The sequence below is a fragment of the Mustela putorius genome, unplaced genomic scaffold (assembly GCF_011764305.1).
Source record: "Mustela putorius furo isolate JIRA1106 unplaced genomic scaffold, ASM1176430v1.1 tig00003853_pilon_pilon_pilon, whole genome shotgun sequence".
In the NCBI taxonomy this organism is placed as follows: Eukaryota; Metazoa; Chordata; class Mammalia; order Carnivora; family Mustelidae; genus Mustela; species Mustela putorius.
Window position 1 is genome coordinate 77,000,482 of NW_025422005.1, and position 18,190 is coordinate 77,018,671.

The following is an 18,190-nucleotide window of genomic DNA, read 5'->3' on the forward strand; positions in this document are numbered from 1 at the left end:
CACATGATCTGGAGAATTACCTCAATTTTGTCACCCATAGAGTGAGGTTCTTTTATCTGACCTCAATATCAAAGGGATACTATAAGAAATATTTATACGATATTTTTTATTAAAATATTATGTATTATTTGTTTCAGGAGTATAGGTCAGTGATTCATCAGTCTTAGTAATTCACAGCCCTCAACATAACACACACTCTCCCCAGTGTCCATCACCCTGCCACCCCATCCCTCACATCCCCTTCCACTCCAGCAACCCTCAATTTGTTTCCTGAAACTAAGAGTCTCTCAAAGTTTGTCTCCCTCTCTGTATTCGTCTTTTCCATTTTTCCCTTCCCTTCCCTTATGATCCTGTTTTGTTTTTCAAATTCCTCAAACCAATGAGATCATATAATTGTCTTTCTCTGATTGACTTATTTCACATAGCATAATACTCTCTAGTTCTATCCATGTCGTTGCAAATGGCAAGATTTTGGTTTTTTGATGGCTGCATAATATTCTATTGTATATTTATACCATATCTTCTTTATCCATTCATCTGCTAATGGGCATCTAGGCTCTTTCCATAGTTTAGCTATTGTGGACATTGCTGCTACACACACTAGGGTGAACATACCCCTTCAGATCACTACATTTGTACCTTTGGGGTAAATACCTAGTAGCAAGATTGCTGGGTCATAGGGTAGCTCTATTTTCAACTTTTTGAGGAAACTCCATACTGTGTTCCACAGTGGCTGCACCAGCTTGCATTCCCACCAACAGTGTAGGAGGGTTCTCCTTTCTCTGCATCCTCACCAACACCTGTTTTTTCCTGACTTGTTAATTTTAGCCATTCTGACTGGTGTGAGATGGTATCTCACTATGGTTTGATTTGTATTTCCCTGATGCCGAGTGATGTTGAGCACCTTTTCATGTGCCTATTGGCCATTGGGATGTCTTCTTTGCAGAAATGTCTGTTGATGTTTTCTTCCCATTTCCTGATTGGATTATTTGTTCTTTGGGTGTTGAGTTTGAGAAGTTCTTGAATACTAGCCCTTTATCTAATATGTCATTTGCAAATATCTTCCCCAATTCTGTCAGTTGTCTTTCAGTTTTGTTGACTCTTTCCTTTGCTGTGCAAAAAAAAAAAAAAAAAAAAAAAAAAAAGCTTTTTATCTTGATCAAGTCCTAGTAGTTCGTTTTTGCCCTTGCTTCCCTTACCTTAACGGTATTTCTAGGAAGAAGTTCCTGTGGCTGAGGTCAAAGAGTTTGCTGCCTGTGTTCTCCACAAGGATTTTGATGGATTCCTATTTCACACTGAGGTCTTCCATTTACGTTGAGTCTTATTTTTGTGTGTGGTGTAAGGAAATGGTCCACTTTCATTCTTCTGCATATGGCTGTCCAATTTTCCCAACACCATTTGTTGAAGAGACTGTCTTTTTTCCGTTGGACATTCTTTCCTGCTTTGTCAAAGATTAGTTAACCATAGAGTTGAGGGTCTATTTCTGGGCTCTCTGTTCTGTTCCATTGATCTCTGGATCTGTTTTTGTACAAGTACCACACTGTCTTGATGATTACAGCTTTGTAATAGAGCTTGAAGTCTGGAATTCTAATGCCATCAGCTTTATTTTTCAGCTTTCTTTTTCAACATTCCTTTGGCTATTCAGGGTCTTTTCTGGTTCCATACAAGTTTTAGGGTTATTTGTTCCATTTATTTGAAAAAAAGTTGATGGTTTTGATAGGAATCGTGTTAAATGTGTAGATTGCTCTAGATAGCATAGATATTTTCGCAACATTTGTTCTTCCAATCCATGAGCATGGAACGCTTTTCCATTTCTTTGTGTCTTCCTCAGTTTCTTTCATGAATATTCTATAGTTTTCTGAGTACAGATTCTCTGCCTCTTTGGTTAGATTTAATCCAAGGTATCTAAAGGTTTTGGGTGCAATTGTAAATGGGATTGGCTCCTTAATTTCTCTTTCTTCTATCTTGTTGGTGTATAGAAATGCAACTGATTTCTGTACATTGATTTTATATCCTGACACTTGACTAAATTATGTAACAGTTTTGGGATTGAGTCTTTAGGGTTTTTTTTTTTTAATTTTAAAAATTACCATTATTTTTCAAAGATTTTATTTATTTGATAGAGATCACAAGTAGGCAGAGAGGCAGGCAGAGAGAGAGAGGAAACAGGCTCCCCGCTGAGCAGAGAGCCCGATGCGGGGCTCCATCCCAGGACCCTGGCAGAGGCTTAACCCGGAGCCGAAGGCAGAGGCTTAACCCACTGAGCCACCCAGGTGCCCCTCTTTAGGGTTTTCCACATAAAGCATATCATCTGCAAAGAGTGAGAGTTTGACTTCTTTGCCAATTTGGATGCCTTTTCTTTCTTTTTGTTGTCTGATTGCTGGGGTTAGGACTTCTAGTTCTATGTTCAATAGCAGTGGTGGTAGTGGACAGGCCTGCTGTGTTCCTTACCTTAGGGGAAAAGCTCGTAGTTTTTCCCTATTGAGAATGATATTCACTGTGGGTTTTTCATAGGTGGCTTTTGATGAAGTTCTAGAACCTAGGTGAGGTTCGGTGGGCTGAGGTCCGGAGCCGATGACCAAGAAAGAATTCTTGAGACATCTTTGGTGCAAAATGGTGGTTTATTAAAGCATGGGGACAGGACACGTGGGCAGGAAGAGCTGCTGCCCCAGGTTATGGCAGGTTATATACCTTGCGGTTGGGGGAAGGTGAGGGGAAGGGAGGTTTCAACGGAGTTTTCATATGTTAAAGAGGGCCTACAAGGTGCTGGGAGGAGGTCTTGCCCTTGTGGCTTGATCAATGTCATCTTTAGGTCAGCCATTAACATCAAGATAGTTGGGAGATTCTTGGTGGGGTGTTATGATCCTGCTATCATTTACATTCCCTTCTACCTCAGCCTCCTCCAGTTTATGGTGGGGAGGGAGACATTAGGGCTTCAGGAACTAAGAGTTATTTGCCTCTGGAAATTTGTGCTATTGATAAGGTAACCTCCCTGTTTGTAGATCTCTAGGACATCTGTAGAGCAAGGGAGATTCCTGTCCTGCAGGATTGTGATCTCTGCAAGTTAACTATTTATCGTTCATGGCAGTCAAGGGTGCCTGAGGAATGCTACACATATTACGGAGGGGAGCGGGAGGAGAGTGGGGTGCAAGGTGCCAGCTTTTGCTCTGTCCTCAGCCAGCCTCCTGCTCCCTCATCAGCTTTGATGATATTGAGGTATGTACTCTCTATCCCTACACTTCAAAGAGCTTTGATCAAGAAAGGATGCTGTACTTTGTCAAATGCTTTTTCTGTGTCTATTGAGAGGATCATATGGTTCTTGTTCTTTTTATTAATGTATTGTATCACATTGATTTGTGGTCGTTGAACCAAACTTGCAGCCCAGGAATAAATCCCACTTGGTCATGGTGAATAATCCTTTTAATGTACTGTTGGATCCCATTGGCTAGTATTTTGGTGAGAATTTTTGCATCCATGTTCATCAGGGATATTGGTCCATAATTCTCTTTTCTGTTGGGGTCTTTGTCTGGTTTGGGGATCAAGTAATGCTGACCTCATGAGTTTGAAAGTTTTCCTTCCATTTCTATTTTTTGGAACAGTTTCAGGAGAATAGGTATTGATTCTTCTTTAAATGTTTGGTAGCATTCCTCTGGGAAGCCATCTGGCCCTGGACCATTGGGAGATTTTTGATTACGCTTCAATTTCCTTATTGGTTATGGGTCTCAAGGGGCAAAGTGGTATATGGGGTGAGATATAAAATAAAGTATCCAAAAATGAAAAAAAAAAAGGTAGTTATGAAGAAGAACAAGAGAAAGAAGCAGACTTAGGGGAAGTAGAGAAGGATGTGATCTGGAAGCCATGACAGAACTGGCAGAGAAGCATGGAGTACCACAGATACAGAGAACAGGAGTACAGAGGAGAAGCCCAGAAAGTGGACAGAGAAAAGCAACATCAAGAAACAAAGTGAGGAGGGGAAGAAGAAGAGATTCCAGAGCTCAGAGAGAGAAAAAGTTAAAGCAGAAACAATGGAAAAATAGAGAAACCGAGAAAATTCACCCTGGGAAGAAAATGCTGAAGGTAAGAAAAGAATAAGAACATGATCATAATAGTTTAAATAATAACAGGGGGTAAAGGCTGATAGAGCTTAAAGTCCATTCTCAAAAGGAAAACAAAGTAAGACAATGAAGTCAAGTTCTCCACATTGAAAAATAAGGAGCATGAGAATTCCACATCCTCACTGGAAAAGAAAAACCAAAAATTAAAGGGTTGAGAAAATGACCATATACATGAGAAAAATTTGAAAAATTGGACATAAAAATTTTTGATTATGAGTCCAGTCCTAGAAAAAAATGAAGACAAAAGTGATGAGTGAGTTGTGGAAAGTTCATTTCCATTTTGTCTCAAATTTTTAGTAGAGACTTACGATGAACCTCCTTTATGTTCTTTTTCTCCTTTCATTGTTTTTGGGTTGTTCTTTGTCCTTTTTTTTAAAATGTGAACTTCACTTAATTAATCTTTTGGTAATGTGCAACCTGAAAAATTTGTACTGCCTAAATTTTAAGTTTTTCAAGTTTAGAAATGAGAAAAAAATTGGCAGTAAGATTTGTTTAAAAAATCTTTAAAAATTAAAAAAAATTTAAGTTCTAAATGGTAAAATGTTTACATTTCCAAATTAATAAATACAGAAAAGAAAACCAAAATGACTTTATCCTATGTGTACTTTCTAAAAGACTGAAGCCATCTACTGTCATACGGATGTGCTTCAGTGGGCAAAATGCTAATATTGGCTGAATTTTCATTCCTTTTTTGATTAAAAAAATGTATAGTTACAACACACTTGAGTGCAGGTTTATACACATTTTTCCAAAATTTTCAGAACACTGGGGTTTGGGTTTTTTATTTCATTCTGTTTTGCGGAAGTATGTATGGAGTTTTAAGGCATATGTTAGTTTAGGGAAAGGTTTCCGAATTGAAATGTGAAAATAAGCAAGACAAAGATAGCTCTTTTGAATTATCAGCTCTTATTATGTTAATTAAAACAAAACTCTATAGAGCATCTAAGTGCCTCTCAAGCTACATAAAAATACCCAGTTGATGCATGGGAATTATAAAGATAATTTACACAGTTGGTGAAGAAAACAACCTATACTGAAAGGCAATTAAACAAGAGTGATATCACCATATTACATTTAAAATAGGAAATATATGTGCAGAAAACCAAGTAATCACTATTACTCTTATACTTGTCTTCTGGAATGGATTCTCTTACAAATTCTGATATTGCTTCCTTTCCTCTCCTTTCTACCTTAAAAAAAGTGGTTCTCACTCTTTAACATGCATGTAATCAGCCCGGAATCTTGTTAAAATGCAGACTGACTCACAAGTTCTGGACTGAGGCCTAAGAACTTCTAACCCCAGTTCCAAGGAGTTTCTTGTATTACTGGTCCTGGGTCAGAGCCTGAGTGGCAAGGCCTTTAACTCCTCGCAGTCAGGAATTGACATGCTAAAAGATAAGAAGAACCAGGGTTTCCCTTTCTTTTTATTTGTTCCACTAACCAAAACCCACAGTGAAATTCTTAGCTTACTTAATTCTAAGCTTAGCTTGGTTTTCTTCTCTTTGCCCCAACTTTCTGCTCACTGGTGTCTTCTCTATTCTCACAAAAGTAGGCGTTCTTAAATATAGACACCTATTATGATCTAAGATGCTACAGGTAAGTGTTAGCCATGTAATCCCGAGGCTGTGGGTCCTCAAGGAGTGGTTTCCTACTATCCTTGATTAGGGTGTTTTCTAGAAATGGGGTCATAATAAAGAGATACTTTGTATGACTTTACTAAGAATCCAAGGAGTAAAGTGTGCAAAAACCTAAAACAGTGAATAATTCAGCAGTCATTTCTATTTGGCTTTAGAATGCATTATAATACAATTTGCAAAAACTTTATTTTCTACTTACATTTTACTTAAGGTAATATTAAAATGGATTAATATGATCCGACCATAAAAGAACTAAGAGTGCTGATGAAGAGGGAACAGAGATAGAGCAATCTACCTGAAAGCATGAGGAAGTATACATAGGAGGGAGGTCTAAGAGAAAATTTTTTCTATGGATGATACTTCTATGGAAAGTCAAAAAGTTAATTTGTAAAGTCCTATGCAAGTTACTGAAATTCAAATACAATTTGCAAGGAAAGATTTTCCTTGACTTACACTTATGGTGAGGTTATATCCTAATAAACCCACATGAAGTTGAAAATACCAATAAGCCAAAAATGCATTTAATATATCCAACCTACTGAACATCATAGCTTAGCCTAGCCTCCCTTAACGTGCTCAGAACAACTACATTAGCCTATAGTTGGGCAAAATCATGTCACACAAAGCCAATTTATAAAAAAGTGTTGAACAGTTCATATACTTTATTGAATACTGTACTGAAAGTAAAACAAAAAACAAACAAACAAACAACCCCCCCCCCCCAAAACCCAGATTGGGTTGTCAGTGCATGGGTTGTGTCCCCTTATGGTCCTGTGACTGACTGGTAGGTGCGGCTCCCTGCTGCTTCCCAGCATCAAAACAGAGTAGCCTATGCATATGACTAGCCTGGGAAAAGAAAGTTCACAGTTGAAGAATGGTTTGAGTTGAATGCATATCACTTTCACACCATCATAAAGCTGAAAAACTTTAAGTCCAAACACTGTAAGTTAGGGACAGTCTGTATTGTATTACTTTACCCCTTCCAATGAGTTAAAGTACTGCTAAAGATAGGTTTTTTTTTTTTTTGGTTTTTTTTTTTTGTTTTTTTTAGTATGAACAACTACCATTTATGAGCATATTTTATACATCAGTCCCTAAACTAAGAGCTTTCTATGCAGTGGCTTATTCAAGTCCCGCTCCATACCTATGAGGTAAAGTGCCATTATGTCAACAATAGAGGTGAGAAAAAGACTGCCTATTAAGGACCTTTGGTTTTATTTTAATACGTTTTTTAGATTTTATTGATTCATGTGTGAAAGAGAGACAAATAAAGTATAAGCAGGGGGAGAGGCAGAGGGAGCCACCTAGCACCCTATTAAAGAACTTTATAATTGAAAAAAAAAAAAAAAAACCAACAACAACAAAAAACCCCAAACCTGTTGAAAAAAATTGAACCTAACAAAGATTTGTGTGGAAAGCTTTGTTGCATGGTTCATTTAAATACACTTAAAATGTCAGCTACAAAATGGAAACTGCAGGGTTATTCACTCATGGAAAGAATGTCAATGACTGAATTCCTTCAAGTAGTCAGTCCATTCCTTAAGGACTACTACACATAATTTTCCAGGTAAACATTTATACAAACAAACAAAGTAAGGCAAGTCGATGATAAAACTTAATTTGCCATTTGTTTTGACTCCTCAGGAAATGAACATACTCATATGTTTCCAAATTGGCCTGATAAAGAGTAACCTGGAATGTTGTTAGCTATAGACTTCCCACTCCCCTCAGCTTGGCAATTCTGAATCAGTAGCCCTTAGGTAAGGTCTAAGAATTTTTATATTTAATATATTATCCATGTCTCTTATGATCGGCAAGTTTGGGAAACATCTGTCTGCCGAGTAAAGCTCAGGTTTCTTAGCATATAAAGGCTTCCATAGTCTGACCTTAAGGTGCACATCTCCTACAGGGGCACCTGGGTAGCTTAGTTGAACAAGCTCCTCTGCTTTCAGCTCAGGTCCTGACCTTAGGGTCCTGGATCAAGCCTCAGTTGGCTAAGTGTCTGCTTTCAGCTCACATCCTGATCTCAAGAGTCCTGGATCAAGGTCTATGTCAGACTCCCTGCTCAGTGGGGAATCTGCTTCTCCCTCTCCCTTTGCCCCTCCCTGACCACCCCCCACCCCCGCTTGTACTCTCTCTTTCAAATAAATGAAATCTTAAAAACAACAACAACAACAACGAAACACAAAAATCTCCTACAACATTAACATATGTTTAAAATTATCTATTCATGGGGCGCCTGGGTGGCTCAGTAGGTTAAAGCTCAGCCATTATCCCAGGGTCCTGGGATCAAACCCTGAACTGGGCTCTCTGCTTAGCGGGGAGCATATTCCCTCCTCTCTCTCTGCCTGCTTCTCTGTCTGCTTGTGATCTCTGTCAAATAAATAAATAAATAACATCTTTAAAAAAATTATCTCTCCCTTGGAGCTTTGCTCAAGCTCTTCCCTCTGTTACAATGTCCTTCTATCATATACTTGTTCATTAAAATTGTATTCATCTTTCAAGACTCAGCTTAAATTTTAACTTCTCTATAAAGGTTTCCCTGACTTTATGGTCAGGATTATGTTCACTGTCCTATGAACTCTAAGAGCTCTTTTAAACCTCTATCGCAGTGATTCTCAAGGTGTGATCCCCGACCACCAATATCAGTATTACTTGGGCACTTGTTAGAAATGCACCTCCACAGGCCCCACCCCAGACCTACAGAGTCAGAAACCTTGAGTTTGGTGCCCAACAATCTGTTTTCAAACAGGTCCTCTAGATGACTGCAATACATCCTGAAGTTTGAGAACCACTTCTCTAATGTATTCTATATTTTATTATTGCATTATTATATGTCTCATTTTCTCTACCAGAATGTAAAGTAGGCTCCATGAGAGCAAAAACAGTGTTTTATCATTTGCCTCCTTTGCAGAACCAAGCACAGTGCTTTTTGCTTAGCAGATCATAATAAGTCTTGCTGAATTAAATTGCTATTTCTTTAGTGTCAAAGTCTATGTATGCAAGATGAGCAGATTGTAGTGAGCCAATTTTTCATTTTAATGGTGTTTAATAACCTTTAAAGGTTGTAGCATGATTGATTCAGATGCAGAAACATGCCAATTGTAAAGATGACTAAAATAAAAGAACCGGTTGCCCTTATTTTTCAACACATAATAAAGCTTCTTAGTTTTTATTTTAAGCTTTTTCTCCATGTTTAATACATATGATGCTGCACAAATGTTTACTAGTGACAACAATGACAACCTAGTCTGGAAGTTTCTCTTCTTTACATCTCTTATCTCTAAGGCTCTTACGCTTAAAGAAAAATTCCTAAAATTTCTTAAATGGTCTTCAACTTCCCCTGTATCTATAAATAAATTAAATAATAAACATTGCTTAGATAGCCTCTATACTACTTACCAATAAATATAAACAAATTTGAGAACAAATTCATGGGAGAGTAACATGAAATAGTGTTTGCCACAGTAAAAGTCAATATAACAAGGTTTTAGAATTCACCACACTGGAAAACAAGCCAAAGGAAAACAACAATCTATATTGATTAATGTTTCATTTATTATTATTTAAAGTTATAGAAAACAAGAGGTTCAGACAGCCACTGGATTCTTAAAAATCTTTAGTAAAACAAAACAATATTGGTGAATAATCCATATAATAAATTGATCCACTGACCTAGCATTATTTTGTTTTCATAGAATTTCTTAATATAAAAATGTACTTTTATTGGTTCCTGTCAAAATCCAATCAAGATACATTTAAGTGCAATTTAATTTTTAGCTTACTGAAACAAAAACTATAAAAGTGTTTTTCATGAAGCTCCAATAGGAAAATAAATCAATCCAAAGATTTGGTACAAATAAGTCAACAAAACTGGTCAAATTCAAGAGAAAAACATTTGAACAATTATGAACTACTTTAAAAATATAAAATGCATGCTTTGTAATTTGGTGTCTATATACCTTATCTTATTAATAGGAGATGAATTTTTTGGTTTCTTTTAGAAAATACCATCAAATATTCCCAGAAAAGACTTCATTTCATCAGCTTCATCATCAGGATGATACCTACTGGAGGGGGAAAAGCAAGTTCAGAAATATATGTAGATTGCTGAGAGGTTAATGTATCAAATGAACTTCTATATGCATTACCTAGGAAGAAGTCTATAAGGGAAAATCAGATTTCATAAACTGTGAGAAGTAGGGATCAAGTCCCTTAGGTATTTCCTTAAGATTTTTAAGAAGTAATGTCATTTAATCAGTGTGTGAACAAGTCTATAAACTTTGACTATTCAAGGGGAAAGACAGAAAATGCTACAGTTACTCCTAGAAGTGACCAGCTGATGGGGAACTGAGTAGACTTAATCTGACTTTTCATTGAACCTACAGAATTGTATAAGAACTGATTGGCTAAAATACAACTTGAACATCTGAAAAATTAGCCAATCTCATTTGGATTTAAGTGATTTTACACTTTATATTATCAACATCTTATATTCAAATCAGAGAAACAAAGTTTAGCAATACAGTATGTTTTAATTAAAGATATTAAACATATGTTCTCAAAAATTGAGATACTTAAAATTATGAATTATTTTAAGGAGTTTAGGTCACCAGGGGTCTAAATATTCAATGTTTTTAAGTAAATAAAATGTCTAGATTTTAATCTTTAAAATAAACCAAGGAAAGGGGCACCAGGATAGTTCACTCTTGATTTCAACTCAGATCATGATCTCAGGGTCATGAGATGGAGCTCCAAATAAACTCCAAGAGAGGCATGGGGACTGCTTGAGATTCTCTCTCTTTCTCTACCTCTGCCCCTCCCATCCACTCTCTCTCATGCTCTATCCCTATAATAAAATAAAATAAAATAAACCAAGGAAAACAGAATACTGAATTTCTTCATAGAAAGTTTTCATTGGCATAGTCTTGAAATGTCTTTAAAGAATTCTTACCTGAAATCAAATTCCTCTTTACATTCACTGCTTCTAATAAAGAAATCCACTTTCTTAACAAAATGTGAAGAATTTGGTATTTTTTCAGAGTGAGTAAAGCATAGCCTTTCAATTTCCGGTGACAGGCTTTGTTGTTCTCTTTCTTGTAAATAGACCTGTATTTTGAGGTTAACAGAAAAAAAAAAGCAATCTTTGAAAGTTTAACTATTCAGACAGAATTTAAAAGAAAAACAATGAAGTGCTTCTTACAATATTTGCATTTCCAGCTTGTTGAGGTGATTTTTTCATGGAGGATGGATCAAACTTGAACACAGGAGAATTTGATAAATAAACATCTGGCTTCTCAGGCGATGAAACAAAACTAAAAATAAAAATTAATCATTTGTAAAATACAGCAAAGAGGAGAAACAAACCATTTTAATTTAGATGAATAGTGATTCTTTGGGGAATATGATTAAATTTTACCATATTTATTACTAAAAATTATGCTGTTTTTTAGACTCATGGAAAATTTGGTGTAGCTCCTTTCCTTTAGACAAAACACGAATTACTATATTCCAAATTAGATAATACGATTTTTAAAAGCTTACAGCAGTAATCATTCAGTAATTTTCTTTAAAATTGAGTCTTATGCTTAATTTTCTATTACCTAGCAGTCTGTAAATCTTTTCTAAATCCCACTTTGCTTAACTTTTAATCTCTTTTCCCTTCTGATCTCACTGTAGAGAGATAACTTGACTTATCTTCTTATGTAAAACTACACTAAAATTCACCTTCAATCTTCTGTATTAAATTCATTCATTAAAAAACATTTATTATTCACTACCATATGCCAGATATTGTACTAAGAGCTAGGTATAAAGAGGTAAACAAATCCTCAGGGAGTTATCATCTAGTAGAGGAGCAGACAATGAGTAAATAATAAATATACATAATTATAGATCCTGAAGTGATATGAAGGAAATTAATTGAGTAATATTACAGGAAATAGTGTGGAGACACAAACACACTTCAAAAGGTGGTTATGAATGCATGTCTCTCTGAGGAGGTGACAATTTAAGTTGACACTTATAGGCTAAAATAGGAGTAAAAAGCAGTGGATATAGGTAGTAGAATAGAGAAGTACATATGTTGAGAGGATTGAATCTTTTTGTCTTTGATTAAAGACAAGAAATCAAAATAGTAAAAAGGGGTATAAAATGAAAAGCATGACTCCTTTCCACTCCAAATCCTCAGGTCCTACAGGCCTTCTTTTCAGTATCAACTTCTGGCACAATTTTTGTTTAGAGGCTTCTTGATAAGGATTCCTTTTTAAATCCACTTATCTTCCATTCATTACTTTTAAACTCTCCATAAATTATTTATAGTTTCTAAAGATATGGCCCACAAAACTGTCTATGTGCTTTGTTATTTTCCTACTTGTATCTTCCTACTTCCTACTCAATTTTTTTGCTTCTTTACACCTATAGCTTTGTTCTCCTTTGATGCTTCTAATCTGTTTATTCTGTATGACTCAAAGTTAGAAGCAATGAATGGAAATAGTAAGAAGACAAAATTTAGGCAAATAGTCTTAAAAGCTTTGAATGGTCTGAGAGACCCAAATATGGAACAAGCATGTTGGAGTGAATGAGCTCCTGGTCACTAGAGCTGTCTTGGTAGAGATGGCATGAATATCTGCCAGTGATGTTGGATGGTGATTCATGCATCTGATGATGGGAAGACTAAATGATGCTTATTATTAAGCACCTTGCAGTTCTGGAATTCTCTGAAATCTGTGATTCCGTCACGCCAATAATCAGTAAAATGACTAAATAATAACAAAAATACCAAAAGACACCACAAATTTCTTATATTTTAAACTAGGAGAAATAAATAACCAGAGGAGTAGTGGTTGGCAAAATAGATAAAGGGGATTAAGATGTACAAACTTCCACTTGTAAAATAAATAAGTCACAGAGATGAAAATTACAGCACAGGGATATAGTCAATAATATTGTAATGACATTGTGTGGTGACAGATGGTGACTAACTACACTTACTGTTGTGAGCCTTGAGTAGTGTATAAAATTGCTGAATCAATAAGTTGTATACCTGAAGTTAATATAACATTGCATATCAGTCATGCTTCAATAATAAAAAGTAAAATAAAAATAAATGAAAGAATCAACCACTACTCAGCTCTAAGCAGTTGTTGCTGTGTAAGAAATAAATGTCTAGTGTTGTCAAATATTCTGATTAAAAAAAACCCCTAGGAATCTAAAATCTGATGTGACATCTCCTGACTTCTAAATTTTAAGAACTAATTTTTTAAAATGTAATACAGTTGGGTGCCCTGTTAAGCGTCTGCCTTCAGCTCAGGTCATGATTCCAGAGTCCTGGGATGGAGTCCCACATCGGGTTCCCTGCTCAACAGGGAGTCTGCTTCTCCCTCTGCCCCTCCCCACAGTGGTATGCTTGCTCTCTCACTCTCCTGCAAAAATAAATAAATAAAATCTTTAAGATAAGTAAATAAAATAAAATGTGATACAGTCTATAGCCCCTTCCAGCTGTAACCTAGTTTTTGATGTCCATGTAAGCAGTAGGAAGCTTCCCAAGATACTTAAGGACAGGATAAACAATTTGATAAGACAAAAATTATTCTAGTTATTTGTAGATTATATATAGTGATATGATATATATAGAATGAGTTGCAGAAGGTCGGATCACAAGAGACATTGTGGCCAGTACAAGAAGCAGCCTATGGTGAGGCTAAACTAGAGCAGAGGTAATGGAAACTGAGAGGTAGAGTTGGATTTTTGAAACAATTCATAGCACATACAAAATTTAGCAATAATTAGGATACAGTAGTTGAGGAAGAGGGAAAAATAAGTGGCAAGTGGGTAGATGAAGATGTTCTCTGAAAATATAGGACATATAGACATTTGAAAAAGAAAATAGTAATTTAAAAAATGTTCAATTGAGGCACCTGTTTAAAACAGCTCAGTGGGTAGAATATGCAACTCTTGATCTATCTATTTTGCCAACCACCACTCCTCTGGTAACTATCAGTTTGCTCTCTGTATTTAAGAGTCTGTTTTTGTGTTTTTTGCTCATTTGCTTTGTTTTATTAGATTTCAGATCTAAGTGAAATCACATGTCTGGCTTATTTTACTTAGCATAATATCCTCTAGATCCACCTATGTTGTTCCAAATGGCAAGATTTCATTCTCTTTTATGGCTGAGTAGTATTAGATATACAAATAGCTCACAACTTTAGTCATTCATCTATTTCTACCCGCAACTTGGAGTGCTTCTATATCTTGGCTATTGTAAATAATGCTGCAAAAATACAGGGGTGCATATATCTTCTCAAATTAGTGTTTTTGTTTTCTTTGGGTAAATACCCAGTAGTGGAATTACTAGATTGCAGGGTAGTTCTAATTCTAATTTTTTGAGGGAACTCCATACTGTTTTCCACAGTGGTTGCACCAACTTACATTCCCTGCCTCACAGTGTACGAGTGTTCCCTTTTCACTACATCCTCCACTAACACTTACATTTCTTGTCTTTTTGATACTAGCCATTCTGGCTTGCATGAAGTAATATCTCATGGTTTCAATTTGCATTTCCCTGATAATTAGTGATGTTGAGCATCTTTTCATGTGTTTGTGGGCCATATGTATGTCTTCTTTGGAAAAATGTTTATTTAGGTCCTCTGTCCATTTTTTAATCAAATTGGTTTTTTTGGTGTGTATTGTATAAATTCTTCATTTATTTTGGAAATTTATCCCTTACTGGATATATTATTTGCAAATAGCTTCCCATTCAGTAGGTTGTCTTTTTGTTTTGCTCATGGTATCCTTTGCTGTGCAAAGCTTTTTATTTTGGTCTAGTCCCAAAAAGTTTATTTTTGTTTTTGTTTCCCTTGCCTTAGGAGACATAGCCATAAACATCTTGCTAAAATCAATGTCAAAGAAATTACCACTTATATTTTCTTTTAGGAGATTTATGGTTTCAAGTATTATACTTAGGTCTTTAATCCTTTTCGAGTTTATTTTTGTTTATGGTGTAAAAAAGTGGTCCAGTGTCTATTTTTGTGTCAGTACCATACTATTTTGATTACTGTAGCTTTGTAGTAATCTCAAAATTTGGAGTTGTGATATCTCCACAGTTGTGCGTTTTATATGGGACACTCTTCAGTTGCCTTTGGCCTACCAAATCCTGAAGGCAGTATGAATTTTTAACTACCTTCTACAGGATACAGTTAAGTTGTCTAAATACAGCATTCAAGGCTTTTTAGAATCAGACCTCAGCACTCAGCTTTAATGCTGTGGCTCTACTGACGCTTTACTGACCATTGAGCATAAGATACCTTCTCAAGTCTTATACCTTTATACATGCTTCTTCTACCAGGAATGCCTTATCCTCTTCTTTTCTACCTGTCAAACTACTATTCAGTTTTCAAGTCCTTTGAAAAGTAAAAATTCCTGGGCTCCAGCCCCAGAGACCATGATTTGGTAAGTCTATTATAGGGCCAAGGAATGTGTATTTTTAATATATTTCAATACTTTTGAAGTAGGTGGTCTGTCAATAGCACTTTGAGAAACAGGTCTAAAAATAAGAGGTTTCAGGCTGGTTAATACCTTATAGTTTCTTTGATATCTAATAATTCAATCCCATCTCCAATTATGTGTCAGAAGGATATACAGTTGTAAGGTATTCCAAACCAAAATTCTAAAACTTGCCTTTTTGCCATTTCTCCTTGGAATTTGCTCTTTGACTCCTGGAGGAATAGCTTATTTCCTTCGGTACTTGAACTCAAAGTGTTTCCAAATCCTATGTAAAGAGATAACATTTTGAAATTAAATGGCAAGAAATAGATGAAAGGATCTTTTCAGAAGTTCTACAAGGGCTCTCTCCAATAGATATGATTCTGAGTAAAGAAGAAATGAATAATCCTCTCAATTATCAGATTTAATTTATATAGAGAAATAAGGGAGCAAAGCTAAGGGAGTGAAACTACAAACAAATAGGTTAGCTTATCAGTTACTATACTAAAAGGTTCCCAAACCACTTTTACTTACTTACTTATTTTAACTCATGTAAATGATCAAGTTGAATTTCATTCAATATTTTCAATGGTGTGCATACAATTAAGTTCATTTAAAGTGCTCTACACATAGCATTTATGGAGACTGATTTTCCAGCATCAAAGTTATGCCCTCACATGATTAGGCTACCTCTAAGAATCACTACAAACTGCCTCTTAAATTGCAATACACAATGACTTTTAACTTTGAGCTAGCTAACTAATAGCTAACTGTCCACTGATATAGGAAATTGTGCCTACAGGCTCCACATCATAGATTTTCCTGGCCTATTTTGTGAAAGTGGTCAAATCCTATTCCCTCTGGAAGGAATAATAGTTCTCTAGATATTTCTTAGAATCCTGTAACAATAATATTTCAACTTCTAATAGCTTCCCTTAAAAAGATTTTTTAAAAGAGCATTGGGGTGTGGGATACATTGAAAGGTAACTATAATTCTGGGATACTGATTTCCTCCTGTCAGCCATCATTGGAGAGAATATCTCTATTTTGCTGTCTTCTCATACGCTTATCAAGATTTTTATTTTCTGTTTTAGTGACATAGAGTAAATCTGCCAGTAATTCAGAAAACTAAGTCCTGTTATTTTGGAGTTGTAAATGATTTAAATATAATATCTAATATAGGAGAAAGAAATCCTTTCTTATTATTTATTTATATCTGAAAAAAATTAGTGTGTCTACTAGAAATAAAAGGTGTCTTTCATTTTCCTGGATAGCAGATGAATACTTTTAGAAATTGAGTAATTTTAGGGGCACCTGGGTGGCTCAGTCAGTTGGGCATCCAACTCTTGATTTTGGCTCAGCTCAAAATCTCAGGGTCGTGGGATCTGTGGGGCTCTGTGCTCAGTGTAGTCTACTTGTCCCTCTCCCTCTGCTCCTCTCTTGCTCATGCATGTGAGCATTCTCTCACTTACTCTTTCAAATAAATAAATAAAATAATTTTTAAAAAATGGAATTATTTTGTCCTTTACAAATATTAGGAAATTATGTGTGATCACAGAATTGAAAGCTACATAGTCTATTTTATGAGGGAAAATTCAATAAACATTTTTTATTTAAATAGAGTTTTTAACAAGATAGGGGAGCAATAGAATAGAAAAAACTCATCTTCTATGTCATTATCACAGAATAACCTTGAATTCTGTCCTTAGGAGGAAATGTAATTTATGGAAGGGTCACATTTTCAGTTTTGCTAAAAATTATTAATCTTAAAAAAACAAAACTAATTAAGCAAACATTAAAAAAAGGCAAAGAAAATTAGTCCCAGAAACTGAATTGAAAAATATTCGAAGAATTTCTCATGAAATTATTTCAGGCTAAAAGACAATTTTACCTGATGTTTTTGTCTTCTCAGTACTGGCTGAAAAACTGGTAACTTCTAATAAGTTCTCATCATCAAAATCATCCCAAACTTCATCTCCCAATTCAAAGTTCACATTCAAAACTTTTGAGAATGGAGTATTACTTTTATCCACATCTTTCAAATTCTGGTTTCCAGATGCATTAAGATGTCTGTTGAACAGCACTGTTTGAGGGGCTTTCTCATCTGAAGTTATAGGATAGTTCCATCTAGAGAAATCTGTCATGTGTATGTATAAAAGAGTATAGGTACTTTTTAAATCATTTACATAATTTTCCACTGATATATCAAATACATCTTTCAACTACTAAACTGAAGTTTTGAATAGTAGTTTTCAAAAGTATTGGGTCAAGCATTGTTAAATATTGTTTTCAACCAATTCTATTTACTATTACAAATACTGAGAGTTGCATTAAATTTAATTTTCAATGGATACTTTTAGAGAGAATTATATTTTCTCTCTTAATTCCTATAGGAGAATAACCCTACTCTAAAATGAATTTTATAATTTCTAAAAATGGTTTTCCTTCCTCCAGCTCTTTTTTCCTACAGGTGAATTTGAATGTTATTAGGAAATATGTTCTTCCAAAATATATCTTAATTTTTCTCCTGCTAAAAAATCTTCAGTGTTATCCATTGTTTATAAGCTGGGCTTAGGGCCAGACTACTAGATGAAAATTCTACTTCTCTCACTTACTAGTTTTATGATCTTAGACAAGTAATTTAAAGTCTCTGAGCCTTGCTTCCTCCTCTACAAAATGAGAATAATAATAGTATCTATTTCATAAAATTGTTAGGGGCAATAAATGCCTTTAGTTTTGCAGTTTTCCATAGCAGTGTGCTAACAAATGTCTAATAACTGTTTCTCCAAAATGTATGCATATATATATAAGCATATATATATACACACATACATACACACACATATACTTGTATTTATTATATGTATTTATTATGGGTAAAGGATATGTAACACATGATTTATAAATAGTAATAAAATATATAGCCTGCTTAATTATAAATTTCATATATTTGAT

The 18,190-nt window shown here is 35.1% G+C and overlaps 1 protein-coding gene and 1 pseudogene across 14 annotated transcripts in view; one reads left to right on the top strand and one right to left on the bottom strand.

Annotated features, from left to right (window-relative positions):
• Nucleotides 1–1,140, top strand: part of LOC101673473 — a 39,604-nt pseudogene extending 38,464 nt beyond the window's left edge.
• Nucleotides 1,141–9,288: 8,148 nt separating this feature from the next.
• The window catches only part of HFM1 (helicase for meiosis 1), a 114,089-nt gene continuing 105,187 nt past the window's right edge, over nt 9,289–18,190 (bottom strand). For 12 of the 14 annotated variants that reach the window (XM_013056164.2, XM_013056156.2, XM_013056167.2 and 9 more), the window contains 5 exons: nt 17,127–17,372; nt 15,431–15,521; nt 10,956–11,067; nt 10,707–10,861; nt 9,289–9,822 (listed from right to left, as the gene is read on the bottom strand). In XM_013056164.2, coding sequence (XP_012911618.1) covers nt 9,753–9,822; nt 10,707–10,861; nt 10,956–11,067; nt 15,431–15,521; nt 17,127–17,372 — 674 coding nt within the window. In that variant the 3' untranslated portion in view covers nt 9,289–9,752. Of the gene's footprint in view, nt 9,823–10,706; nt 10,862–10,955; nt 11,068–15,430; nt 15,522–17,126; nt 17,373–18,190 lie in introns of those variants that run through there. The other 2 variants (XM_013056159.2, XR_006601817.1) reach the window with 2 other exon arrangements.